Raw genomic sequence first — 25,376 nt, forward strand, 5'->3', positions numbered from 1 at the left:
GGGTAAACCTAGAAGATATTATGTTAAGTGAAATAAGCCAGGCACAGAGAGACAAATACTGTATGATCTCACATGTGGAATCTAAAAAGTTGAACTCTTAGAAGTAGAGACTAGGAGGATGGTTACCAAAGGCTGGGGGGTGGGGATGTGGTGGATGGGGAAAGGGGAAATGCTGGTTAACAGGTACAAAGTTTCATTTAGATAGGAAGAATACATTCTGTTGTTCTTTTGCCCAACACAGTGACTACAGTTACTGTATTGTATATTTCAAAATAGCTAAAAGATAGGATTTTATATGTTCTCACCACAAAGAAATGGTAAATATTTGAGGTGATGGATATGCTAACCAGCCTGATTTGATCATTCCATCATGTGTTCATGCATAGAAATACCACATTGTACCATATAAATATATATACAATTATTGTACAAATATATACATCAATATACAATTGTACATACAATACGTACAATTACTGTACAAATATATACAATTGTCAATTAAAAATTTTAATAAATCTAAAATAACAGTTACCCTCTATGAGCATCTCATGATAAATCCCTTTACTGTCCTTCTCTACATACACTGAGTTTTAAAAACAGAATCAGCTAGAACATTGTTGCTGTTCTGAAACCTATCTTTCTCATTTAACACAAGTGAACATTTTTCTTTGTCAACAAGTGGTAAACATCATCCATTCTAATGGCTGTATTTTTTAATAGGTGGAGTTGTATCTTCAGGGCAGATTCCTAAAAGTGGAATGGCTGGGTCACAAGGGAAACATGTAGGTAGTTTATGTACATGTTGTCAAATTTCCCACCATAAGGGTTGTGCCAGTTTGTTTTCCCACCAGCAGTATATGAGACTGCCCGATTCCCCGTACATTCATTCCTGTGGCTGCTCTAACAAGTCACCGCAAACTTGGTGGCTTTAAACAATAGTTTACTCTGTCACATTCTGGAGGCCAAAACTCCAAAAATCTAGACATCAGCAGGGCTGGACCACTCCTAGAGATTCGAGGGGAGAATCCTCACTTTGCCTCTTTCTCTGATGGCTGTAGCCATTCCTTGACCTGTGGCCCCATCCACCTCCAGGGTCACATTGCTGCCTCCTCTTCTTCTGTCTGCCAATCTCCTTGTGTCTCTTTTAAGGATGCTTGTCACTGGAGTTAGGACCCACGCAGACAATCCAGGATGAACTACTCATCTCAAAATTCTTAATTTCATCTGCAAAGACCCCCTTTCCAAATTAAGTAACATTCACAGTTTCCAGAGATTAGGACATGGACATATCTTTTTGCAGGGTCATCAGTCAGCCGACTATATCCTGTCTCACCAACAGAATATGTTGTTATACTTTTTAATTTTTGTCATCCTGATAGGTTAAAAATGGTCTCAGTATTCCGCCCTCCCCCCACCAAGAGACAGGGTCTCACTTTGTTGTCCAGGCTAGAGTGCAGTGGTGTAATCATAGCTCACTGTAACCTCAACCTTCTGACCTCAAGCAAACCTCCCACCTCAGGCTCCCAAAGCACTGGGATTATAGGTGTACGCCACCTCACCTGGCCTTTCTCTATATTATTTTAATTTGCATTTCTCTTTTTACACATTTAAGGGCCCCTTTTACATATTTTTTGTGAATTGTTAATTTCTCTTACCCATCTTTTCTGTCAGGTTTTTGGGTCTTTCCCTTGACATTAAGAGCAGTTTTGTTTTGTTGAGACAAGGTCTCACGCCGATGCCCAGGCTGGAGTGCAGTGGTGCAATCATGGCTCACTACAGCCTTGACTTCCAGGGCTCAAGTGATTCTCCCACCTCAGTCTCCCAAGTATCTGGGACTACAGACACACAACCACACCCAGTTAATTTCTTGTATTTTTTTGTAGAGATGGGGTTTCACCATGTTGCCCAGGCTGGTCTTGAACTCCTGGGCTCAAGTGATTGGCCCACCTTGTCCTCCCAAAGTGCTGAGATTACAAGGTGTGAGCCACGGCACCTGGCCAAGTTTTTTTTTGTTTTTTGTTTTTTCAATATATATATTGGGAATTGTTATAGACTAATTTGTTCCCCCTCCAGTTCATATGTTTAATATTATTAACTATAGTCATCGTGTTGTGCAATAGAACACCAGAACTTATTCCTCTCGTATAACTGAAACTTTGTACATACTGATCAACCTAACTCTTAATTTCTAGTAATTTATGTAGTAAATTAAAGACTTAAGACATACAACCAGATATGTGTAGAGAGAGTGAACAAGAGGGAATTAACAAAATAATTACACGATAAAGGGTGGGTGCTATGGCTCACACCTGTCGTCCCAGCACTTTCAGAGGCTGAGATGGGGATCACTTGAGGCCAGGAATTCAAGAACAGCCCAGGGAACATAGTGAGACCCCATCTCTCTAAATTTTTTAAATTATCTGGGTGTGGTGGTGGTATGCACCTGTAGTCCTAGCTACTTGGGGAGCTGAGGCTGAGGTGGGAGGATTTCTTGAGTCTAGGAGTTTGAGGTGGCAGTGAGCTATGATAGTGTCACTGCACTCTAGCCTGGAGTACAGAATGAAACACTGTCTCGAAAATAAAAAAGAAAGGTTAAATTACAAACTACTACTATGTACAGCAACATGAATATAATGTTATATCTATATGTATCTATGTATAGAAATAATGTTGAGCAAAGGAGGTCAGACACAACAGTACATACTATGTGATTCTATCTATATAAAGTTCAAAACCAAACCATACTATTCTATTATAGAGGTCAAAATAATGGTTAACTTTGAGGTGTAATGATTGGGAAGAGATATAAGGGAGACTTCTGGGATGTTGGAAAGTTGCTATGTCTTTAATGGTGGTCGCATGGGTTAATTTTTTTATTATTTTATTATGTTTTTTTGAGATGGAGTCTCACTCTGCCGCCCAGGCTGGGGTGCAGTGGCACCATCTCGGCTCACTGCAAGCTCTGCCTCCCGAGTTCATGGTATTCTCCTGCCTCAGCCTCCAGAGAAGGTGGGACTACAGGCCCATGCCTGGGTAATTCTTTGTATTTTTAGTAGAGACGGGGTTTCACCGTGTTAGCCAGGATGGTCTCGATCTCCGGACCTCGTGATCTGCCCACCTCGGCCTCCCAAAGTGCTGGGATTACAGGCATGAGCCACCGCGCCCAGCCGGTTTTATTTTTTTAAAAAGCCAGCAAGCTATAATTGTATTTATTTATTTTATTTACTTATTTATTTTTTTGCGACGGAGTCTCGCTCTGTCGCCCAGGCTGGAGTGCAGTGGCCAGATCTCAGCTCACTGCAAGCTCCGCCTCCCGGGTTTACGCCATTTCCTGCCTCAGCCTCCCGAGTAGCTGGGACTACAGGCGCCCGCCACCTTGCTCGGCTAGTTTTTTGTATTTTTTTTAGTAGAGACGGGGTTTCACCGGGTTAGCCAGGATGGTCTCGATCTCTTGACCTCGTGATCCGCCCGTCTCGGCCTCCCAAAGTGCTGGGATTACAGGCTTGAGCCACTGCGCCGGGCCTCTATAATTTTAAAATTTGTGCTTCCTCGCTCGCTCGCTCTCTGTGTCTGCGTGTGTGTGATTTCATGTGTTCATTTCTTTTACCCACTTTTTTCTATCAGGTTTTTGGGTCTTTCCCTTGATTTTAAGAGTTTTTTGTTTTTGTTTTTTTGAGGCAGGGTCTCACTCCAACGCTCAGGTTGGAGTGCATTGGCACAATCACAGCTCACTACAGCCTCAACCTCCTTGGGCTCAGGTGATCCTCCCATTTCAGCCTCCCAAGTAGCTAGGACTACAGGTGTGCCACCACACCCAGCTGATTTTTTTTATTTTTAGTAGATAGGGGATTTCACCATATTGCCCAGGCTGGTCTCAAACTCCTGGACTCAAGTGTTCCACCCATCTCAGCCTCTGAAAGTGCTGGGATTACAGGCGTGAGCTATACACACTCAAAATAAATGGAATATCTGCATTTTTAAATCACATTTTTCTAACTACAAAACCAATTTTCTTTCAGTTCTGGTTTTTGCTTCTGAAGCCCAAATTTTATTACACTTAATGAAACCTGTGCATGGGTAATTCATTTAAATAAACACAATTTCCACTGGATTAGTGGACTTAAAAGACTAATGATGGCCAGGTGCGTTGGCTCACGCCTGTAATCCCAGCACTTTGGGAGGCCAAGGAGGACAGATCACGAGGTCAGAAGATCAAGACCATCCTGGCCAACATGGTGAAACCTCGTCTCTACTAAAAACAAAAAATTAGCCATGCATGGTGGCACGCGCCTTGTAGTCCCAGCTACTTGCAAGGCTGAGGTGGGGGAATTGCTTGAACCTGAGAGGCGGAGGTTGCAGTGAGCCGAGATCATGCCACTGCACTCTAGCCTGGCAACAGAGTGAGACTCTGTCTCAAATAATAATAAAAAAATATAATAATATAAATAAATAAAAGACTAATGATACCATATAGTAGTGAATAGACACTCTCATAGTATGTTGTATATTGGTGCAAACTTAATCAGGGCAATTGATAAAGATGTGTAAGCAGGTTTTAACTATGAAAGCCTCATTCTCAGCAAAATATCTAAGACTCTATAAAAAGATACAATTTACATGTGCACAGAAAGGCATATGCAGTAAAACATTGCATATAATGGGAAAAAAAGCATATCCAAACAAAACAGGACATGACACACTTACATAATCCAGCAACGAGGCAGGTGGAAACAAGGTCAGGTGCAGCCACCCCGTCTCTACTAAAAATACAAAAAAAAAATTAAAGGTTGTGGGCGCCTGTACCCAGTTCGGGAGGCTGAGGCAGGAGAATGGCGTGAACGCGGGAGGCGGAGCTTGCAGTGCCACTGCAGTGAGCGAGAAGGACTCAACAAAAAACAAAAAACCAACCCGAAACTCAAGCCTGGGCGACAGAGCGAGACTCCGTCTCAAAAAAAAAAAAAAAAAATTTGACACAGTTCATAATTTAGTGACATGAAAATTTGTTCACTATATTTTGTTAGAAGAAACAAGTAGATTTCAAAACAATTGTTATATAACCCTGTTCTGAATGGAAAAATCCTATATGCCTATATCCATGCACTTATTCATAAATGAGGTGAAGTTATTTGGAATAAAATGTTCAAAGTGCTTACTTTAACCTTTTTTAATATTCTCCAATCTGCTGAATTAAGAATCTACTAATTTTACAATGAGAGAAATCTGCTTTGAGAGCAGAAAAAAAAAAATAAAAGGAGATATGTGTATGATACCTGGATTGCAATGTTGAAATGGTCTGAATTCTGGCTGAAGAGACCCAAACTTTCTTCATAGACATTCCGGAGCACTAATTCAAATACTGTCTCAAAGGTCCTAAATCTAGAATCCTAAGATTTTATACACAATGAGTTCCTCTTCTCAGTTGCCTCTCATTTACCTGGACACAGAACTCCTGTTAACCTCTTCACGAACTATTGCTCCAAGAAGGAAATCACATCTGGTCTGGACATAAATTAATAGGGTAATTAATAATAAATCCTTCACATAGGCAAAGAAATGGAATTTTGGTCTGATGTGGCTATGGAGAATTGAGACAGTTCCTTAATCATCAAGCAGAAAGAAGTTTAGAAAGTATTCTGAAGGATTAGGGTGATAACACTTTATAAATAACACAGGAGAGACGCCCATTTCCACCTAGAAATCTTAAACCGGTCCTTCAGAAAATAACCTAAGAACCCTGAAGATTCCCCAATCAATCAGGGTGAAGAAAGTAAGATGTTCCCAGAATACAGAATTTGAACTGGAAAGGGGAAAACATGTAAAAAGGGAGACCCGGCTGGCCGCAGTGGCTCACGCCTGTAATCCCAACACTTTGGGAGACCAAGGCAGGCAGATCACCTGAGGTCAGGAGTTTGAGACCAGCCTGGCCAACTTGGCGAAACCCCATGTCTACTAAAAATACAAAAATTATCCGGGCATGGTGGTGGGCACCTGTAGTCCCAGCTACTCGGAAGGCTGAGGCAGGAGAATCGCTTGAACCTGGGAGGCAGAGGTTGCAGTAAGCCGAGATCGCACCACTGCATTCCAGCCTGGGCGACAGAGTGACACTTGCTCTCAAAACAAAAAAAGGGGAGACCCAATTGACTAGTTAAATGTATGTAGGTGTTGTTATATCACACTCCTGAATAAATTCCTCTGATTTGGGGGAATGTGTGTCAGTCATCTGTACTCCACTCAGAAGTCAGTGCCACATTCCTGAGTCTACATACCCGTGAAATGACAGGAACCCGTGTGCCCATAAGGTCCTGGAGGGGAATGTAAAGTTGGTCAAGACATGGGAGCTAGACAGCAAGGAAAAGAAATTTCAAAGGGAAGTTAGTAGTCAAATTACCAACTATCCATGTAATATAATACTAAGACAAATGCAAAGTTGTAGAAAATAGTTAAGGATAAGGAATCTTTTCAAGATACTATTCAGAGAAATCACTTTACAAAACAGGTTGAACAATACAATTATATCAATATGGTCATTTTAAAAGTCTGGAAAGTTAAACACCTGTTTCAGTTATCTATTGCTATATAACCACTTCAAAAGTTTATGGCTTAAAACAAAAAATAATTAGCTCATTATTTGCGGGGGTTGGCAATTTGGGCTTGGCTTGCCTGAGTGGGTCTTCTGCTGATCATATTCATGTGGCAGCTGTCAGCTGTTGGCTTGGTGGAGGCTGGATGGTCCAAGATGGTCTCCCTGAAATACCTGGCCATTGTTACTCACTGGACTTCTCTCTCCAAGAGATCTTTAATCCTCAAGTAAGCTGCTCTTAGCCTTCAGTCATGGTGGTCTCAGGGCAGGAAAAGGGGAAGAGAAAAAGCTGCACGACTTCCTGAAGCTTTGTCTCAGAAGTCTCACAATATCACTTCCACCACATTCTATTGGTCAAAGCATTTCACAAGGCCCTGCCTAATAGTAACCAAACCACTGACTAGCATTTCAGGAGGAGAAAAAAACACTCCCTTTCTGAAAAACAAAAAGAGAACAAAAATAGAAAATACAACAAAACTTCCTTGACCTTGGTTTTAAGATATGCTCAGCAATGGTTCCCTTTCCTTGGGGCTCTTAGAGAACCTCAAGGCAAGGGAGAAGGGGAAAGGAAAGGGGTAAGGAATCATGAGACATCAGACCTTTCTTGGAACCCAGACTGGCTAAACTGGAAAAAATTATTCCCACCACACAAGCTCTCATCATCTACCATACACATACTCAGATGGAAGTAAAAGGGAGATGGGAGTACTGATAATCCTTCTTAATATTCAAGGGAAAGGCCAGGGTCACTGATTCCCAGGACTGGGGACTTTCTCTAAATTCACATAAGTCTCCCGGGGAGACATCTCTGGGAATGATGTGGTTCACATGGAACCTGACCTCTGGGAGTTCCCAAGGGAGAGCATCTGAGGAAGGAATCCTACTCCTAGGCTCTCCCCATCACGTCTTCCCAGAACTCTGCCTGAGAGACACTTACAAAGCCTCGTTCCAAAAACAGGTCTGTGCTTTTTCTGTTTGCAGATTTTACTCCACCACTCGATTATCCCTTCCCTTTTACGGCTATTTCACTGCAGCTGGGGTCTATACAGCTATAAAGCAGGAGAAAAAAGGAAGCTGGGAACTCAGAGATGCAGAGCCCAAGAAACAATCAAGTCTAAAACTGCCACATAGGTGGGGACTCTACCAGGATCCCGTGTTAAACACCAGGCTGAGAACTGGGGACGGGGGTGCCCTGAGAAGACAACGCGGGCCATGCTTCATTGCAAGATGACTCTGATTAACATAGGCATCATCGTAGTCCTCACAGGCACATGGGGGAGATCTTCGACAGACCCCTCAGTCCCAACATTAAACACAGCACTGCAGAAATGAAGCTTTACCCGTTACACACACAACACCACAGACTTAAAGGTTCTTCCATCACACTAGGCCACACTGTCACGATGGGAGGTCTCAAACCCTACAGTGTCACACACCCCACATGACAGCCGACCACAGCCACCCAAAGGTCCCGCATCCGAGCAGGGACAGGAACACAATCACGCACCTGTTGCAGCCTCCTCGCCGCACACACAGCCGCCTTGTCCTGGCGTCAAACACGCACACACGCATACACAGGTCCGAGCTACGGCCCTGCACACCCCGTCTGCGTCCCGGGAGCCCGGGGCTTCCTCACTTTGAGCGCCGCCCGCACCCCAGCCATGCACTACGAGAACTTGGAAGGGGAACCTGAGATCAAAGTTCCAAAACGGCCCGGGAGCCTGTGGGAAATGTAGTCTAAGGCCGGTAATGCCCGGATGTGGAGAAGGCGCGCGTAACCGGTGGCCCGCAGGAATGCGCCGCGGAGACACCTGGGAGTCGCCCTCCGCGCGGGAGTACGCATGTGCAGACGCCCGGCCGGCGACCGAAGGTGAGGCTGGTTGGTCGGGTGGTGGGACCCGTAGGGAAAGCTGAGAAGGCAGGAGGGAACCTGGGCTGGGGAAAGCAAGAAGGGAAGAGGAGCAACCTGGGACGAGGAGTTGACGGGAGGAAAGTGCGAGTCCGGGCCCCGGAGAAGGCTGGGAGAGAAGCAGGAACCAGAGCGCGGGCCGGGGAGTGCCTGAAGAAGGGAACCGGTTGCCCGAGGTGGGGGTGAGCTCCGCAGTGGCAGGAATTTCGTCTGATTTTCGTCCCCCGGCTCCTGGAGCACGGCCTGGCATACAACAGGCGCTCCGTATATGTGTGGCTTTTCGTACCTGTCCTGTGTGTTGTGGTAGGGGAATGTGTTATTCTGCGTGACGTTGTGGAACTGGTTGTTTATGAAAGTGATGCGGTCCCTGCGTGTCTTAAGTTTTAACTTAAATTGGGTGCGAGTCGATTTGTGTTTGAGCCTGTGTCCGACTTCGGAGAGGCGACAGTGAGAGCATTGTGAGTGAAAGGTTGTTACTTTTTGTAGAAGTATAAGTTCAGCGAAATTGTGCACGACGTGGGGGCCTGTGGGATTATGACTATGTAGTGGGTGATACAGCTATGAATATGCCTAATTTTTAAAGTACTTTGTGTGCACGACCTATGGTGACTGTGAATGTAGCACACTGTGCAACTTAGGTGGAGTGCTTGAGAAACCGAGTGCTGACTAAAGTATGCATTGTTTAGATTGATTTCCGAGTGTTGGGCATTTTATATATGCCTATAGAATTTGAGTCTGGTAATTAGACAAGTAAAATAGTGATTTTTTTTTTTTTTAATGGAGAGGAAGAGGCAAAATAATTTTCAGAGGGTAAGATTGGACCCATGCGCGGTGGCTCACGCCTGTAATCCCAGCACTTTGGGAGGCTGGGGCAGACAGATCACCTGAGGTCAGAAGTTTGACCAACATGGTGAAACCCCGTCTCTACTAAAAATATAAAAATTAACTGGACATGATGGCGCATGCCTGTAGCCCCAGCTACTCGGGAGCTGAGGCAGGGGAATCGCTTGAACTCGAAGGTGAAAGTTGCAGTGAGCCAACCACTGCACTCCAGCCTGGGCGACAGAGCAAGACTCCCTCCCTCCCCCTCCAAAAAAGATCATTTATTGGGAAAACCTGGTATTGACTGATGACTGATATGCTTAAATGAATAGAACACCACTGGGACCAGTATTTTAAAGATTAAAAAACTGTATCTTGTAACTGTCACTCTCAAAATTCCTATTTGAGGGTGTGTGTGTGTGTGTGTGTGTGTGTATATATATATATTTGTAGTTTTTATTTTTTTGCTGGATGAATTTCTTCTGCTGGAAGCCTGCAATGTGAAGGGATACATGATTAGTTTCTTCTCTAATTCCCCAACCTTTATTTTTTCTCCTCTTTACTCCCTATAGGTAGTCTTCAGCTCTCATAGATTGGGAGCTAATGAGAAGACAGAAGTCAGAGACAAGAAGAGGCTAACATGACCGATACCGCTATAATTTAGTGTAAGTCATCTTTTACCTTCCAAGAGAACCTGCTGCTTGGAACCTCCAGATAGGCTTCCCTTCTCATGGACATAGCCTCTTCTCCAGCTGCTGCCCCAGTGCTTCCTCTGGGCATGCAGTGGCCCACCCACTCTGGTGGGTGGGTTTGTCCAGTCAGTCCTCTTTGATAGGACCCAAGACAACCCAGACAGCCTCCACCCATGGGGTCTTCACCTAATGCTAAGGTGAGAATTAGCCACCTCAGTCACTTTGCCTTCCCAAATCCTAGAAACATGTACATTTTTGCCAAGAAGTCTCTCACCACTTTGGTTCCTGGTGGACTCAGGGTCTGAGGGACCGCTTTGTGTTGTAAAGAAGGGAGAATCACTCATGTTTTTCCCCCTGGAAAAACACTGTTTTAAAAATAACAATCTCTTAAAAATATATTTTCTTCTCTCTTCTCTCAGCCTCTCCACCCTCCTAAAGGAGGAGTTTAATGATAGCAGAATTTTACACTCAACAGCTGTGTAAGATCCTGTTCTGAAATGAAGTTCTCTTAGAATTTTGTTTCATTCGGGCTGGGCGCGGTGGCTCACGCCTGTAATCCCAGCACTTTGGGAGGCCGAGGCGGGCGGATCACAAGGTCAGGAGATCGAGACCACGGTGAAACCCCGTCTCTACTAAAAATACAAAAAATTAGCCGGGCGCAGTTGTGGGCGCCTGTAGTCCCAGCTACTCGGGAGGCTGAGGCAGGAGAATGGCGTGAACCCGGGAGGCGGAGCTTGCAGTGAGCCGAGATCGCGCCACTGCACTCCAGCCTGGGCGACAGAGCGAGACTCCGTCTCAAAAAAAAAAAAAAAGAATTTTGTTTCATTCACCATCTTTGGGATGTCAGCTGAGGCTGAGGCAGAAAGACTTCTAAGTTTGCATCCTATTAAAAATGAACAGTGATAACGATTAGAAAACTCAGGGTTGTTGGAAAAAACATTAACAAATCAATAGGGTTTGTATGTGGAAAGTATGGGGGAAAAAGACTTTATTTGCAGTGGTCATCAAAAATAAGGGATACAAAGGAAGTGACTTTACTAATTACATGATATGTCATTAAAAAGCACATCTTAAAATAAGACTTTGGGTGGGGCACGGTGGCTCATACCTGTAATCCCAGCACTTTGGGAGGCTGAGGTGTGTGCACTGCTTGAGTCCAGGAGTTCAAGACTAGCCTGGGCAACTTAGTGAAACCCTGTCTCTACAAAAATACAAAAATTAGCCAGGCTTGGTGGCACGTGCCGGGTGGCTAGCTACTCAGGAGTCTGAGATGGGAAGATCACCTGAGACCAGGGAAGTCAAGGCTACAGCGAGCCATGATCACACCACTGCTCTCCAGCCTGGGCAACAGATTGAGACCTTGTTTCAAAACAAAACAAACTATAAAACCCTTAGGAAAAAACACATAGGCATACATCTTAATGATCTTAAATTTGGCATGCATGCTTTTGGAGTTACTTTCCTGGTGATTGAAATGTTCTAAAATTAGATTGTGGATGATTGTTCATTATGATGGTCTGTGAATATACCAAAAACCATTGAATTGTATACTTTAGATGAGCGAATTTTATGGTGTGTAAATTATATCTCAATGCTGTCATTTGAAAAATCTTGGCTAGGCCACCTCTGCAATGTGTAACTGAGCAAGCCGTGAGTGTCTCCTATGTTAGTCATGTTAGTCAATTTCAGGTATAATGGGACCTACCTCACTCAGGGTTTTTGTGAGGGTCATTGGATCTACATCACAGGGAATTATTTTGGAAAGTGTAAAGAAATAATTGAATTCCAACTATCCAAGAGAGGGAAACTGGGTGAATTAACCAAGTACAGTGCCACTGAGAAGTATTATGCAGCCATGAAAAGGGATCAATTGCATGGATTTATGGAGAAGGGCCTCCAGGATACTTCAGATTTTTTTGTTTTTTTGTTTTATTTGTTTCTGAGACAAGGTCTCACTCCATTGCCCAGGCTGGAGTGCAGTGGTTTGATCATGGTTCACTGCAGCCTCGACCTTCCTGGGCTCAGGTGATCCTCCCACCTCAGCCTCCCAAGTAGGTGGGGCTACAGGCATGTACAACCATACCTGGCTAATTTTATTTTTATTTTTTTGTACAGTTGGGGTCTTGCTGTGTTTCCTAGGCTGGTCTTGAACTCCTAGGCTCAAGTGATCTGCCCACCTTGGCCTCCTCAGGTGCTGGGATTATAGGCATGAGCCACCTTGCCTGGCCTCCAGGATACTTCGTTAGTGACAAAAGCAATAGAGAATATCATATTCTATCTTTTATCTAAGTTTTCAGCTTATCCTTTCATTATTTTAATATAAGCAAATGTATATATTTGCATTTTTTTAAACTCATGTCACCACCATCACCCAAATTTAAAAAGAAAACAAAAACAGAACACTTCTAGCCCCCATCCAGTTACCCTGGCACAAAAATAACCTCTGTTCTAATTTCATCTCATATAAAAGGAGTCATGCAGAATGTAACCTTTTGAGTCTGGCTTCATTCAGTAAGGATGTTGCAATCAGTAAGCTATAGCTGGGACTACAAGTACATGCCACCATGCTGGCTAATTTGTGTATTTTTACCTTGTAGAGAGAGAGTCTCACTATGTTGCCCAGACTGGTCTCGAACTCCTGAACTTACGAGATCCTCCTGCCTTGTCCTCCCAAAGTGCTGGGATTGCAGGCAGGAGCTCAGTTCAGTTGCATGTTGCAATTCATTCATATTATTGCATGTATCATTGCTTCATTCTTAGTACAAAGTAGTATTCCACTGTCTGGATGGATCAGGATGGATCACAGTCGGTTTCCATTGATTATCCATTTGTCCAATTATCCATTGATGCACACATGGGTTGTTTCCAATTCTGAGGTGCTTATGAATAAAACTGCGATGAACATTCACATTCGGGTCTTTTTGTGGATACATGTTTTTGTTTGTCGTGGATAGATACTCAGGAGTGGTATTGATGGGTGGTTTAAACAATTACTTTAAAATGGTATCTTTACATGGAATAGTTTGGCCTCTTGATTGTGGTGGTGGTGACACAAATCTAAATGCGCGATAAAATGGTAAAAACATGCACATAATGAGTACATGGAAAATTAGTGATATCTGAAAGAAGTTGGCGCATTGTGTAATGACAATTTTCTAATTTTTTATTTTTATTTTTTTAGAGACAGAATCTTGCTCTGTTGTCCAGATTGAGGTACAGTGGCACAGTCATAGCTCATTGTAGCCTCAAACTCCTGGGCTTAAGTGACCCTCCCGCCTCAGCCTCTTGAGTAGCTAAAAGTGTACACACCATCATGCTGGCTAATTTGTGTATATTTTATTTTGTAGAGACAGAGTCTCACTATGTTGCCCAGGCTGGTCTCAAACTCCTAAGCTCATGCAGTCCTCCTGCCTTGTCCCCCCAAAGCGCTGGGATTGCATGAGCTACCTACTGTGCCCAGCCAGTTTTCTGATTTTGACCGTGTGCTATGGTTATGAAGATGTGACCATTGTGGAGAAGCTGGATGAAGGGTAAATGAGACCTCTCTGCACTATTTTTGCAAGCTTCTGTGGATCTATAATCATTTCAAAATAAAAAAAATAAATTTTAAAAAGAGCCTGCTGCAAGACTGAGAAGTGCCTATGGTGTCTGATTCCCTGTTGTTGGGCATGAATTCTATTTCCTACTCTAGGCACTTTTGGACAAAGCCATGCAGAATATCTTATCCCATACCTGCCCCTGTGAGCTGCTTACCCTTTCTCAAAGTTTCCAGCAATGCTGGGAGTGGGCGGGATGTGGTGGTTCACACCTATAATCCCAGCACTTTGGGAGGCCAAGGCAGGAAGATCACTTGAGCCCAGGAGTTGGAGACTAGCCTAAGCAACATAGTAAGACCCCATTTCTTTAGAAAAAAAAAAAGCCAGTCTTGATGGTGTGCGCCTGTAGTCCCAGCTACCCAGGAGGCTGAGATAGGAGGATCATTTGAGCTCAGGGAGGCCGACACTGCAGTGAGTGGTGATGGTGCCACTGCACTCCATCCTGGGCAACAGAGTGAGACCCTGTCTCAAAAACAAAAAAATTAAAATTAAAAAATAATTAGCTGGATGTGGGTGGTGCATGCCTATGGTCCCTGCTATGCAGGAGGGAGAATTGCTTGAGCTGAGGAAGTCGAGGCTGCAGTGAGCCATGATCATGCCACTGCATTCTAGCCTAGGCAAAGAGTGAGACCCTGTCTCAAAAATAAAATAAAAGTAAGACTTGAATAAAAGGACAGGAAGACACAACATGATAAAATGTCAAAACTTCCTAACATTTCATGGATTTCCATTAAAATTTTAATAGAAATGTTTGAACTTTCTAGCATTGTTAAGAGAAAATAAACACCAGAAATTCTGAGAGAGAAAAACTGTCAGGGAAGTAGCCCTCGTAGATACTAAACTGTTTTAAAACTGATAACTGTAAGGTGATCCTAGCAGTTAAATGAACAGTTCAGTGGAAATAAGTATAAAGCTCAGGTCTACTTAGATATATTAAAGGGAATAAAATATGTGATAAAAATGGCAGTTTTGATGAGTGAAGGAAATACAGATTGTGGAGTACCTTGTGATACCAAACTAGATGGGCAAAGTATTTTTATTTTTATTTTTATTTTTTATTTATTTATTTTTTTTGAGACAGAGTTTCATTCTTGTTGCCCAGGCTGGAGTGCAGTGGCGCACGATCTTAGCTAACCGCAACCTCCACCTCCCAGGTTCAAGTAATTCTCCTGCCTCAGCCTCCGTGGTAGCTGGGATTACAGGCATGTGCCACCACGCCCAGCTAATTTTGTATTTTTAGTAGAGACGAGGTTTCTCCATGTTGGTCAGGCTGGTCTCGAACTCCCAACCTCAGGTGATCCGCCTGCCTCAGCCTCCCAAAGCACTGAGATTATAGGAGTGAGCCATCGCGCCCAGCCTAATTTTTAAAATTGTATTTTTACATGGAAAAAAACAATCAAATGAGAAACTATAAAAAATTATTTGGGGCTGTGCACAGTGGCTCACGCCTGTAATCACACGTAGGAGGAGCACGTGAGGCCAGGAGTTTGAGACCAGCCTAAGCAACATTGCAAGACCTCATCTCAAAAGAAAGCAATAATTTAAAAAATTAGCCAGTCATGGTGTTGTGTGCCTTTCGTCCTATCTACTTGGGAGGCTGAGACAGAATTGCTTGAGCTCAGGAGTTTGAGGGTGCAGTAAGCCAGAATAGTGCCACTGTACTCCAGCTTGGATGGCAGAGTATGACCCTGTCTCTAAAAAAGAAAAATTATTTGGAACTCCTACCACAAAAGTAAAGGATTAATTTCCTTCCTTTAAAGAAGTCTAGCAACATTTCAGAAAATAAAAATAATAGAAAATGAAATAAATGATGAGACCACAGATAAGAAGCTAAAAGCGTTCTTTAAACTTATGAAAAGAAGCTTATTGTTCATGGTAAGAAAACTAGAAACTAGAACCACAATTTACATGTGTTAGACAAGCATAGAAAAATTTGTATCAGTAGTATTCCTTGGTGTGGAATGACAGGTATTCTCATATATTGCTGGCAGTACTATAAATGGTACAGCCTTAATGGAGAGCAGCTTGGAAGTAGTTAATAACAATAGGCCGACTAGGAGGGAAAAGGTAGTGCGTGAGGGGAGATGAGCTTGTCCAAAATCCATCCTGCTGCCCCAAAAGCCTGTATCTCTGGCCTTGGGGATAAAACGGGATTTGCCTAGCTGGTTCTCCCCTCTATGTGGCATGTTCAGAGTGAACAAGGATCAATACAAGGGAAATGGAGGCAATTTTAATAGAATTATAAGAGCTGTGAGGCACATGTGGTTTCACGTGGCTTTTTTTTGTCTCGGCTTTGCCTCCTTAGGAACTGCCTCTTTTCTAAAGAGGACCCCAAAGGAAGGACTGGTCATCTCTTTCATATCTCAAAACCATGGCTCAGGTAAGGCGATGGTTTCTCTCTCCTTTCTGAAAGTCTTTTTTTTTTTTTTTTTTTTTTAAAGGATATTTGGGTATATGTCTGTCTTGTCCTACATCCTCCTGCCTATCTTTCCCTTCAGAAAACTGGTCCTCCCTTTTTCCCATATTGGTTAGATATGACTCTATCTTCCACAAATGCTCCCAATTTTAACCAGTGTTCACACGTTAAGTGAATATATCAAGCCAGGTATGATGGCTCACACCTGTAATCCCAGCACTTTGGGAGGCTGAGGCAGGAGAATTGCTTGAGCCCAGGAGTTCAAGACCAGCCAGCCTGGGCAACATAGAGAGATCCTTGTCTCCACCAGAAATAAAAATAAAAAAAAAATTGGCCAGGTGCAGTGGCTCATATCTGTAATCCTAGCACTTCGGGAGCCAAGGTGGGTGGATCACCTGAGGTCAGAAGTTTGAGACCAGCCTGGCCAACATGGTGAAATGCTGTCTCTACTAAAAATATAAAAATTAGCTGGGCTTGGTGGCAGGCGCCTGTAATCCCAGCTACTCAGGAGGCTGAGGCAAGAGAACTGCTTGAATCCGGGAGGCAGAGGTTGCAGTGAGTGAAGATTACGCTGCTGCACTCCAGCATAGGTGTCAGAGTGAGACTCTGTCTCAAAAAAAGAAAAAAATTAGCCCAGTGCAGGTGCAGTGGCATGCGCCTGTGGTCCCAGTTATTTGTGAAGCTTAGGTGGGAGGATAGCTTTAACCCAGAGGTCAGGTCTACAATGAGCCAGGATCATGTCACTGCACTCCAGCCTGGATGACAGAACAAGACTCTCTTTATTAAAAAAGAAAAAAAAAGGCTGGGCGCTGTGGCTCAAGCCTGTAATCCCAGCACTTTGGGAGGCCGAGACGGACGGATCACGAGGTCAGGAGATCGAGACCATCCTGGCTAACCCGGTGAAACTCCGTCTGTACTAAAAAAATACAAAAAACTAGCCGGGCGAGGTGGCGGGCGCCTGTAGTCCCAGCTACTCGGGAGGCTGAGGCAGGAGAATGGCGTAAACCCGGGAGGCGGAGCTTGCAGTGAGCTGAGATCCGACCACTGCACTCCAGCCTGGGGGACAGAGCGAGACTCCGTCTCAAAAAACAAACAAACAAAAAAGGCCGGGCGCGTTGGCTCACGCCTGTAATCCCAGCACTTTGGGAGGTCGAGGCGGGCGGATCACAAGGTCAGGTGATCGAGACCATGGTGAAACCCCGTCTCTACTAAAAATACAAAAAATTAGCCGGGCGTGGTGGCGGTCGCCTGTAGTCCCAGCTACTCAGGAGGCTGAGGCAGGACGCCACTGCACTCCAGCCTGGGGGACAGAGCGAGACTCCGTCTCAAAAAAAGAAAAAAAAAAAAAGTATATCATTCACCATCTCCTCTCTCAGTCTTCTTCCAGAAGCTACGCAGGGACAAAAATGCATTTCCTTGAATTAAATGAAAATGTATTACTGAATGAACCCGTCTTGTGTAGATTAAAAAAAAATACGACTTTATTGCATCCACAGACTGGAGTCTAGATAGTAGTGAAATTGACAGAATTTATATAGAATCAGTAAGTAGCAAGAAGTCTTGTGTTGAGGCTTTGAGGATGGAAATATGATTGACAACTTGTACAAAGAACTGAGAATCTTGTGTTTCTCCTCTATCTTCAGTTTTGCTCACAGCTGCTAACAATTTCTAAAAATGTGTGGCCTTCCAATAACACCTGCTTAGTATATTAATTCTAGATTTATTTCTGTTTTCACATTTCTTCCAATTTTATGTTTGGATGTAGAAGTAAATATATTTGTATAGACTGCCATACTAAACTAGAAGTGTAAGTCTTAAAATATTTTGCTTCTGGTTTCAAAGACACTACTCTTTCTTGTTTCACTCAGAACATTTGTCTTCGTATCTGGACTTCTTAAATACTGGTGTTCTCTGTATTCTGTATCGGTTCTCTTCTATTTACACTCTTCTGTTCACTATCTACCACTATTATTCTAATGATGCTCATGTAATTTTAATTCTAAACCTCTGTCTTTTTTGATGGATAGTCAAAATTATATATCCAGCCTCCAGCAAGATATCACCACCTACATGTTCCACAGATCCTTCATGCACATGTCTGAGATTCACCTCATTGTCTCCTTCTGCCCATTCTATCCTTTTGTTTTTTCCAGTCTGGTTAGGGCCCCAACCCTACCCATCTGCTGATACAGCCAACATGAGTTAAAATCTCCCATTCACTGCAAAACCATTGAGTGGCAAATTCTGTTCCTCTTACCACAGTTCCCTCCATCCTCCACTGATAATGTCTTTATTTGGATTCCTCTCTCATAGCGGTCACTTGTCTTCCCATTTAACATCTTCACTTATTTTCTACTTCTCCAAGGGCTCACCCCAGGGCTTGCTTACATATTTTTGTTTTCTGTGCTTTTGTGTTTAACTTTTTATCATGGTAAAATATACATAACAGAGAGCTTACCGTTTTAACCATTTTTAAGTGTATAATTCAAAGCCATTAAGTACGTTCACAAGTTGTGTAACTGTCACCACTATCTATTTCCAGAACTGTTTTTCTTCATTTCACTTAGAAATTCTGTACTAGTAACACTAAACAGTTACTCTCCGTTTTATTCTTTATAGCATCAGATGGAAGGTGCCTTAGAGGAATATATAGACATTTCATTAGAAGACAAGAAAATGTTAAAATGCTTATAACAGTTTAAATACAAGAATAATAATCATTAATGCTAATAGGGTTTTCCAATTCATGAACATGATGCACATCTCCTTTTATTTAGATCTTCCTTAAATTCTCTCAGTAATGTTGTTGCTTTCAGTGTACTAGTCTTGTAAATATTTTTTATATCCTTGGATTTTTTTTTAATGCTGCTGTAAATGGTGTTCATTTTTATTTAAATTTCCCACTGTTTATTACTAGTTTGTGAAAATGCAATTGATTTTTTTATCTTGACCTGCAACCTTTCAAAACTCCCTTATTCTAGTAATTTTTTTTTTTTAATAGATTCTTAGGATTTTCTACATGGACAATCCTATCATATGTGAATAATGACTGTTTTCTTTTTTTCTAATCTATATATTCTCTTCATTTCTGTCTTTCCTTACTACATTGTCAAGAACCTCCAGTACAATGTTGAGTAGAAGTTCTAAGAACAGACATTCTTGTTTTGTGCCCAACTTAGGCGAAAGGCATTGTTTTTCATTATTAAGTTTGATATTAGCTATAGGATTAGGATTTTTTTTTTTTTCTTTTTCTTTTTTCCTCGAGACAGAGTTATGCTCTGTCATCCAGGCTGGAGTGCAGTGGTGGATCTCAGCTCACTGCAACCTCCGCCTCCCAGGTTCAAGAGATTCTGGCATGTCAGCCTCTCATGTTGCTGGGATTACAGGCATGCACCACCATGCTGGCCTAATTTTTGTATTTTTAGTAGAGACGGAGTTTCACCATATTGGCGAGGCTGGTCTCGAACTCTGGCCTCAAGTGATCCGCCCGCCTTGGCCTCCCAAAGTGTTGAGATTACAGGCATGAGCCACCATGTCCGGCTTGAATTTCTTTTTAAATGAAGACATTCCAGTTAGCTGATAGTTTTTATCATGAATGAGTGTTACATTTTCTCAAAAGTTTTTCTGGGCCAGGTGCAGTGGCTCATGCCTGTAATCCTAGCACTTTGGGAGGCCAGGGCAGGTGAATCACTTGAATCAGGAGTTCAAGACTGGCCTGGGCAACATACAAAATACAGAAAAAATTATCTGGGTGTGGTGGTGGGCACCTGTAATCCTAGCTGCTCGGGAGGCTGAGATAGGAGAATCGCTTGAACTCAGGAGGTGGAGGTTGCAGTGAGCCGAGATCGTGCCACTGCACTCCAGCCTGGGCAACAAAGAGCAAAACTCCGTCTCAAAACAAAACAAAAAACAAAAAAAGTGTTTCTTCATTTATTGGTTTTTCACATTATATGGCTATTACTATAATGAATTATATTGATTGATTTTTGAAATGTTAAATGTAGTTGTCCTGGGATAAACTCCACTTGGTCATGATATAATACTTTTGTATATATTGCTTCATATGTTAATTTGATTCATATATAAAGCAATATATAGCTTTATATATGAATATGATGAATTTGCTAATATGTTGTTACTGATTTTTCTTATCTGTGGTTCATAATGGATCTAATGTATGTTTTTCTGTTTGATGTCAGGGTAATGCTATCTCATAAATGAATTGAGATGTATTCTCTCCTCTTATTATTTTCTGAAAGAATTTATGTACAATTGGTATTGTTTCTTCTTTAACATTTGTTAGAATTCACTGTGAAGCCATCTATCTGACTTGGAGATTTCTTTGTGGAAAGATGTTTAACCAATAGTTCAATTTTTGTAATAGAATGAAGACTGTTCAGGTTATCAGTTTTTCTTTTAATTCAATGAGCTTTTGTAGTTTGTGACTAGGAATTTTGTTCAGTTCATCTAAGTTGTAAAATGTATTGGCATAAAGTTGTTGCTCTTTTTATCCTTTTAATGTTTGTATAATCTGTAGCAATACCCCTTTTTAATTCTTGTTATTGATGATTTGTATCTGTCACTTTTTTCCCTGGTTCATTGGCTACAGATATATCAACGTAGTTGATCTTTTCAAAGTACCACACCAGCTTTTAGTTTCATTGATTTCTTCTAGTATTTTTGTTTCCTCATTTCTCCTCTTTTATTTTGTATTTCCTTTCTCTCTCATGACTTTGGGTATAATTAGCTCTTCTTTTCGAATTCTTACATAGATGGAAGTGTATATTGAGTTAAGACATTTCTTTTTTTCTAATAGAAGCTTTAAATGCTGTAAATTTCCCTGTAAGCACTATTTAAAGGGCTCCCAACAAATTTTGACATGTTGCATTTTCTTATTCAGTTGAAAATATTTTCTAATTTTCTCAGGTTTGTTTTTTACCCATTGGTTATTTAGAAATGTGTTTAATTTCCAAATATTTGGGGATTTTCCCGATAGCTTCCTGTAACTGGTTGTAGTTTAATTCTGTTGCAATCACAGCAGAGTCTATATGATGTCTTCCTAAATTTATGAAGACTTCTTTTATAGCACAGAGTACAGTTTAATTTGGTCAGTGTTCTCTGTGCCCTTGTAAAGAATGCATATTCTTACGTTGTTGGGTGTATCCTGTAAATATCAGTGAGATTAAATTGGTTGATTGTGTTGAAAGTTTTCTGTATTCTTATTGTTTTCAGTCTGTTACAGCAATGACCGAAGGAAGAAAGTTGAAATCTTCTATTATAACTAAGCTTTGTTTTTAGATGCGTTTATATTTAGGATTGTTGTGTCCTGTCGTGAATTCACCCTGCCCTATTATTATGAAATGCTTTAATTAATCCCTGATAATATTCTGAATAATATTGTCCTGAGATCTATTTTGATTAATATTTTTATAGCTATTCTAACTTTCTTATGATTGTATGATGTCTTTGTTCTTTGTGCTGCTATAACAGAATGCCTGAAACTGGATAATTTATGAAGAACAAAACTAAATTTTCTCACAATTCTGGACCGTGGGAAGTCCAAGATGAAGATTCAGTCAGGTTTGGGTGTCTAGTGGTAGTAACAACAGATTACACATTGAAGAAAGAAAAGATCAGTGTTCTCTGCTTCCAAGATGGCACCTTGAGGCTGTGTCCTCACATGGCAAAAGTACAAGCCAGCCACATGCTACATGAAGCCCCTTTTACAAGGGCCTTAATCCCATTCACAAAGGGAGAAACCTTAATGACTGGCCTAATGGCGTATTAAAGGCCCTACTTCGTAATACTATCACACTGGCAACACCTGAATGTTGTTTGGTGTTTGTTTCGAGATAGGGTCTCACTCTGTAGCCCAGGCTGGAGTTTAGTGGGACAATCATGGCTCACTTCAGCGTCAACATCCTGGGCTCAGGTGATCCTTCCACCTCAGCCTCCTGAGTAGCTGATACTACAGGCGTGTACCACCACGCCCAGCTAATTTTTCTATTTTTTTCAGAGACAGAGTTTCACCATGTTGCCTAGGCTGGTCTTGAGCTTTTGGGTTCAAGCAGTCTGCCTGCCTTGGCCCCCACAAAGTGCTAGGATTATAGGTGTGAGCCACTGTGCCTGGAATACACCTGAATTTTAGAGGGGACACATTCAAACTATAGTATATGATATACCTGATTTCCATCCTTTTTACTGTTGTTGTTTTGTGTGTGTGTGTGTGTGTGTTTTATTTTTTGTTTTGTTTTGTTTGTTCTGTCACCCAGACTGGAGTGCAGTGGTGCAATCAACTTCCCAGGATCCAGCAATCCTTCCACCTTAGCCTCCTGAGTAGCTAGGACTACAGGCATGTGCCACCTCATCTGGCTGATTTTTAAATTTTTTGTAGAGATGGGGTCTCCCTATGTTGCCTAGGCTGGTTTTGAACTCCTGGGTCCACATGATCCTCCTGCTCGGCCTCCCAAAGTGCTGGGATTATAGGTGTGAGCCACTGCACCTTGCCCTTCCTTTATTCTTTTATTTACCTATGTTTTAATGTTTATAGTTAATCTGGTACAGCTAGGAGATAGTTTGGTTTTTCTTTTTTCTCTTATCTGATACCCTTATCTTTTAATTGGAGTTTTTAGTTCATTCAATGTAATTATCAATATAGTTGAGTTTAAATATGCCATCTTCCTATTTTTTCCAATTATATTTTTTCTTTCAGATTGAGAAATCTTTTATGATTTCATTTTTTTCTGTATGAGTCACTTACTAGAAGTACCTCTTTATTTTCTTGTTTGTTTTGTTTTTTAGTGGTTGCTCTAGGCCAGAGATTGGCAAACCATTGCATTTGAGCTAAGTCAGGCATGATGCCTGGTTTTGTAGAGTTTTATTGGAACTCAGCCAACTGTGAAAGCATTTTGCATAGTTTATATTGCTTTCTTTCTCTTCATGTTCACTGATCTTTTCTTTCTTCAATGTGTAATCTGTTGTTACTACCACCTGTTGTATTTTTCATATCGTGTATTTTTCTTCTCTAGAAGTTTTCTTTGATCCTTTTTATATCTTCCATTTCTCTCATAATTATCTTTTTTTCTACATTCTTGAGCTTATGGAGTATGTTTATAATCCTGTTTTTTTGTTGTTGTTGAGATGGAGTTTCACTCTTGTCGCTCAGGCTGGAGTGCAATGGTGTGATCTCAGCTCGCTGCAACCTCTGCTTTCCAGGTTTAAGTGATTCTCCTGCCTGAGTAGCTGGGATTACAGGCACATGCCACCATGTCGGGCTAATTTTTGTATGTTTAATAGAGATGGAGTTTCACCATTTTGGCCAGGCTGATCTCAAACTCCTGACCTCAGGTGATCCGCCTGCCTTGGCCTCCCAAAATGCTGGGATTACAGGCCTGAGCCACTGCGCCCGGCCTATAATAGTCCTGTTTTAACATCCTTGTTTTTTGTTTGTTTGAGGCAGGGTCTCACTCTGATGCCCAGGCTGGAGTGCAGTGGTACAGGCAGAGCTCACTGCAGCCTCCAACTCCTGGGCTCGAGCGATCCCCCTACCTCAGTCTCTGCAGTGTAGCTGGGACCACAGGTGTGTGCCACCACACCTGGCTAATTTTTAAATTTTTTGTAGAGACAGAGTTTTGCTATGTTGCCCAGGCTGGTCTCAAACGCCTGGGCTCAAGTGATCTTTCTGCCTCGGCTTCCCAGAGTTCTGGAATTACTGGCATGAGCCACTGTGCCCAGCCCATCTTGTTTGTTAAATCCATCACCTCTGTCATTTCTGGGTCTGTTTCATTTCTGGGTCTGTTTCTTTTGATCATTTTTTTTCCTTCATGAATATTAGTCCTATTTTGCATGCTTGGAAATTTTTTACTTGAATTTTAAATTGCTGAATGCTGGATTTTGTTATGTTACATTAAAGAATTAAGTTATGGCCGGGCGCGGTGGCTCAAGCCTGTAATCCCAGCACTTTGGGAGGCTGAGATGGGCGGATCACGAGGTCAGGAGATCGAGACCATCCTGGCTGACACGGTGAAACCCCGTCTCTACTTTACAAATACAAAAAACTAGCCGGGCGAGGTGGCGGCGCCTGTAGTCCCAGCTACTCGGGAGGCTGAGACAGGAGAATGGCGTGAACCCGGGAGGCGGAGCTTGCAGTGAGCTGAGATCCGGCCACTGCACTCCAGCCTGGGCGGCAGAGCGAGACTCAGTCTCAAAAAAAAAAAAAAAAAAAAGAATTAAGTTATTTCAGTCCATTTTGATCCTTTTGAGGCTTGCTTTTAAGTTTTTGTTAGTGTAGGTCCAAGAGCAGCATTTGGTCTACGGCTAATTTAGTCCCATTCCTAAGGTCAGCAGCCTATAGCCTGAGATCCAGATCCAGCTTTCTGTTGGCTTGTGAGTATTGAAACACAGTCACACTCACTCATTTACATTCCATTTATAGCTGCTTTCCTATTAACTGCAGAGTCGCTGTGACAGAGACCATTCAGCTCAGAAAGCCTGAAATACTTATCTGCCCCTTTGCAGAAAAAGTTTGTCAAGCCCTGCTCTACCTAAAACTTGTTTATTACCAATTCTTTCTACTCTGGCTGATAGGAACATAAATTTCCCAGGACTGTTTGACTTTCCTCTGATTCTTCATGTAATTTTATGTAATTCTTCATGTAATTTTACCCCCATATATTTGCAGATCAGTGATTAGCCATGGATTCAGAGGGACAACTTTGCAGATATCTAGATTGATCTTTCTCTGTAACATTCTCTTTCTCTCTCTCTCTCCCTGCCCCTGCCGCCACCATGTCTGTCTGTCTCTCTCTCTCTCTGCTATTTCTTCGTCTTCAACTTTCTTCCAAGAGTTTTAGCCATCTTGGACTCCCCAAATCTCTGTTTCTTGTTTTTCGTTTTTTTTTTCTTTTGAGATGGAGTTTCACTCTTGTTACCCAGGCTGGAGTGCAATGGCGCAGTCTCAGCTCACCACAACCTCTGCCTCCCGGTGATTCTCCTGCCTCAGCCTCCCGAGGAACTGGGATTACAGGCATTCACCACCACACCCTGCTAATTTTGTATTTTTAGTAGAGACAGGGTTTCTCTATGTTGGTCAGGCTGGTCTCAAACTCCCAACCTCAGGTGATCGCCCACCTTGGCCTCCCAAAGTGCCGGGATTACAGGCGTGAGCCACCGCTTTCAGACGTGTTTTGCGCCTGGCCCGTTTTTTTTTTTTTTTTTTTTTTTTTTTTTTTTGAGACGGAGTCTCGCTCTGTGGCCCAGGCTGGAGTGCAGTGGCCAGATCTCAGCTCACTGCAAGCTCCGCCTCCTGGGTTTTATGCCATTCTCCTGCCTCAGCCTCCCGAGTAGCTGGGACTACAGG

At 42.4% G+C, this 25,376-nt stretch overlaps 1 protein-coding gene and 1 long non-coding RNA gene across 8 annotated transcripts in view; one reads left to right on the forward strand and one right to left on the reverse strand.

The window, feature by feature from the left end:
- Positions 1-355: 355 nt before the first annotated feature.
- Positions 356-8,381, reverse strand: LOC126942153 (uncharacterized). The gene is made up of 2 exons (XR_007721506.1): positions 6,270-8,381; positions 356-2,570 (listed from the first exon to the last, which is right to left on the reverse strand). It is a non-coding gene; the product is annotated as an uncharacterized LOC126942153 (long non-coding RNA).
- Positions 8,382-8,428: 47 nt separating this feature from the next.
- The window catches only part of ZNF567 (zinc finger protein 567), a 37,854-nt gene continuing 20,906 nt past the window's right edge, over positions 8,429-25,376 (forward strand). For 3 of the 7 annotated variants that reach the window (XM_050768990.1, XM_050768992.1, XM_050768987.1), the window contains exons 1-3: positions 8,460-8,668; positions 9,887-9,979; positions 15,908-15,982. In XM_050768990.1, coding sequence (XP_050624947.1) covers positions 15,974-15,982 — 9 coding nt within the window. In that variant the 5' untranslated portion in view covers positions 8,460-8,668; positions 9,887-9,979; positions 15,908-15,973. The other 4 variants (XM_050768988.1, XM_050768989.1, XM_050768994.1 and 1 more) reach the window with 4 other exon arrangements.

Source organism: Macaca thibetana, chromosome 19, assembly GCF_024542745.1.
Source record: "Macaca thibetana thibetana isolate TM-01 chromosome 19, ASM2454274v1, whole genome shotgun sequence".
NCBI classification, from domain to species: Eukaryota; Metazoa; Chordata; class Mammalia; order Primates; family Cercopithecidae; genus Macaca; species Macaca thibetana.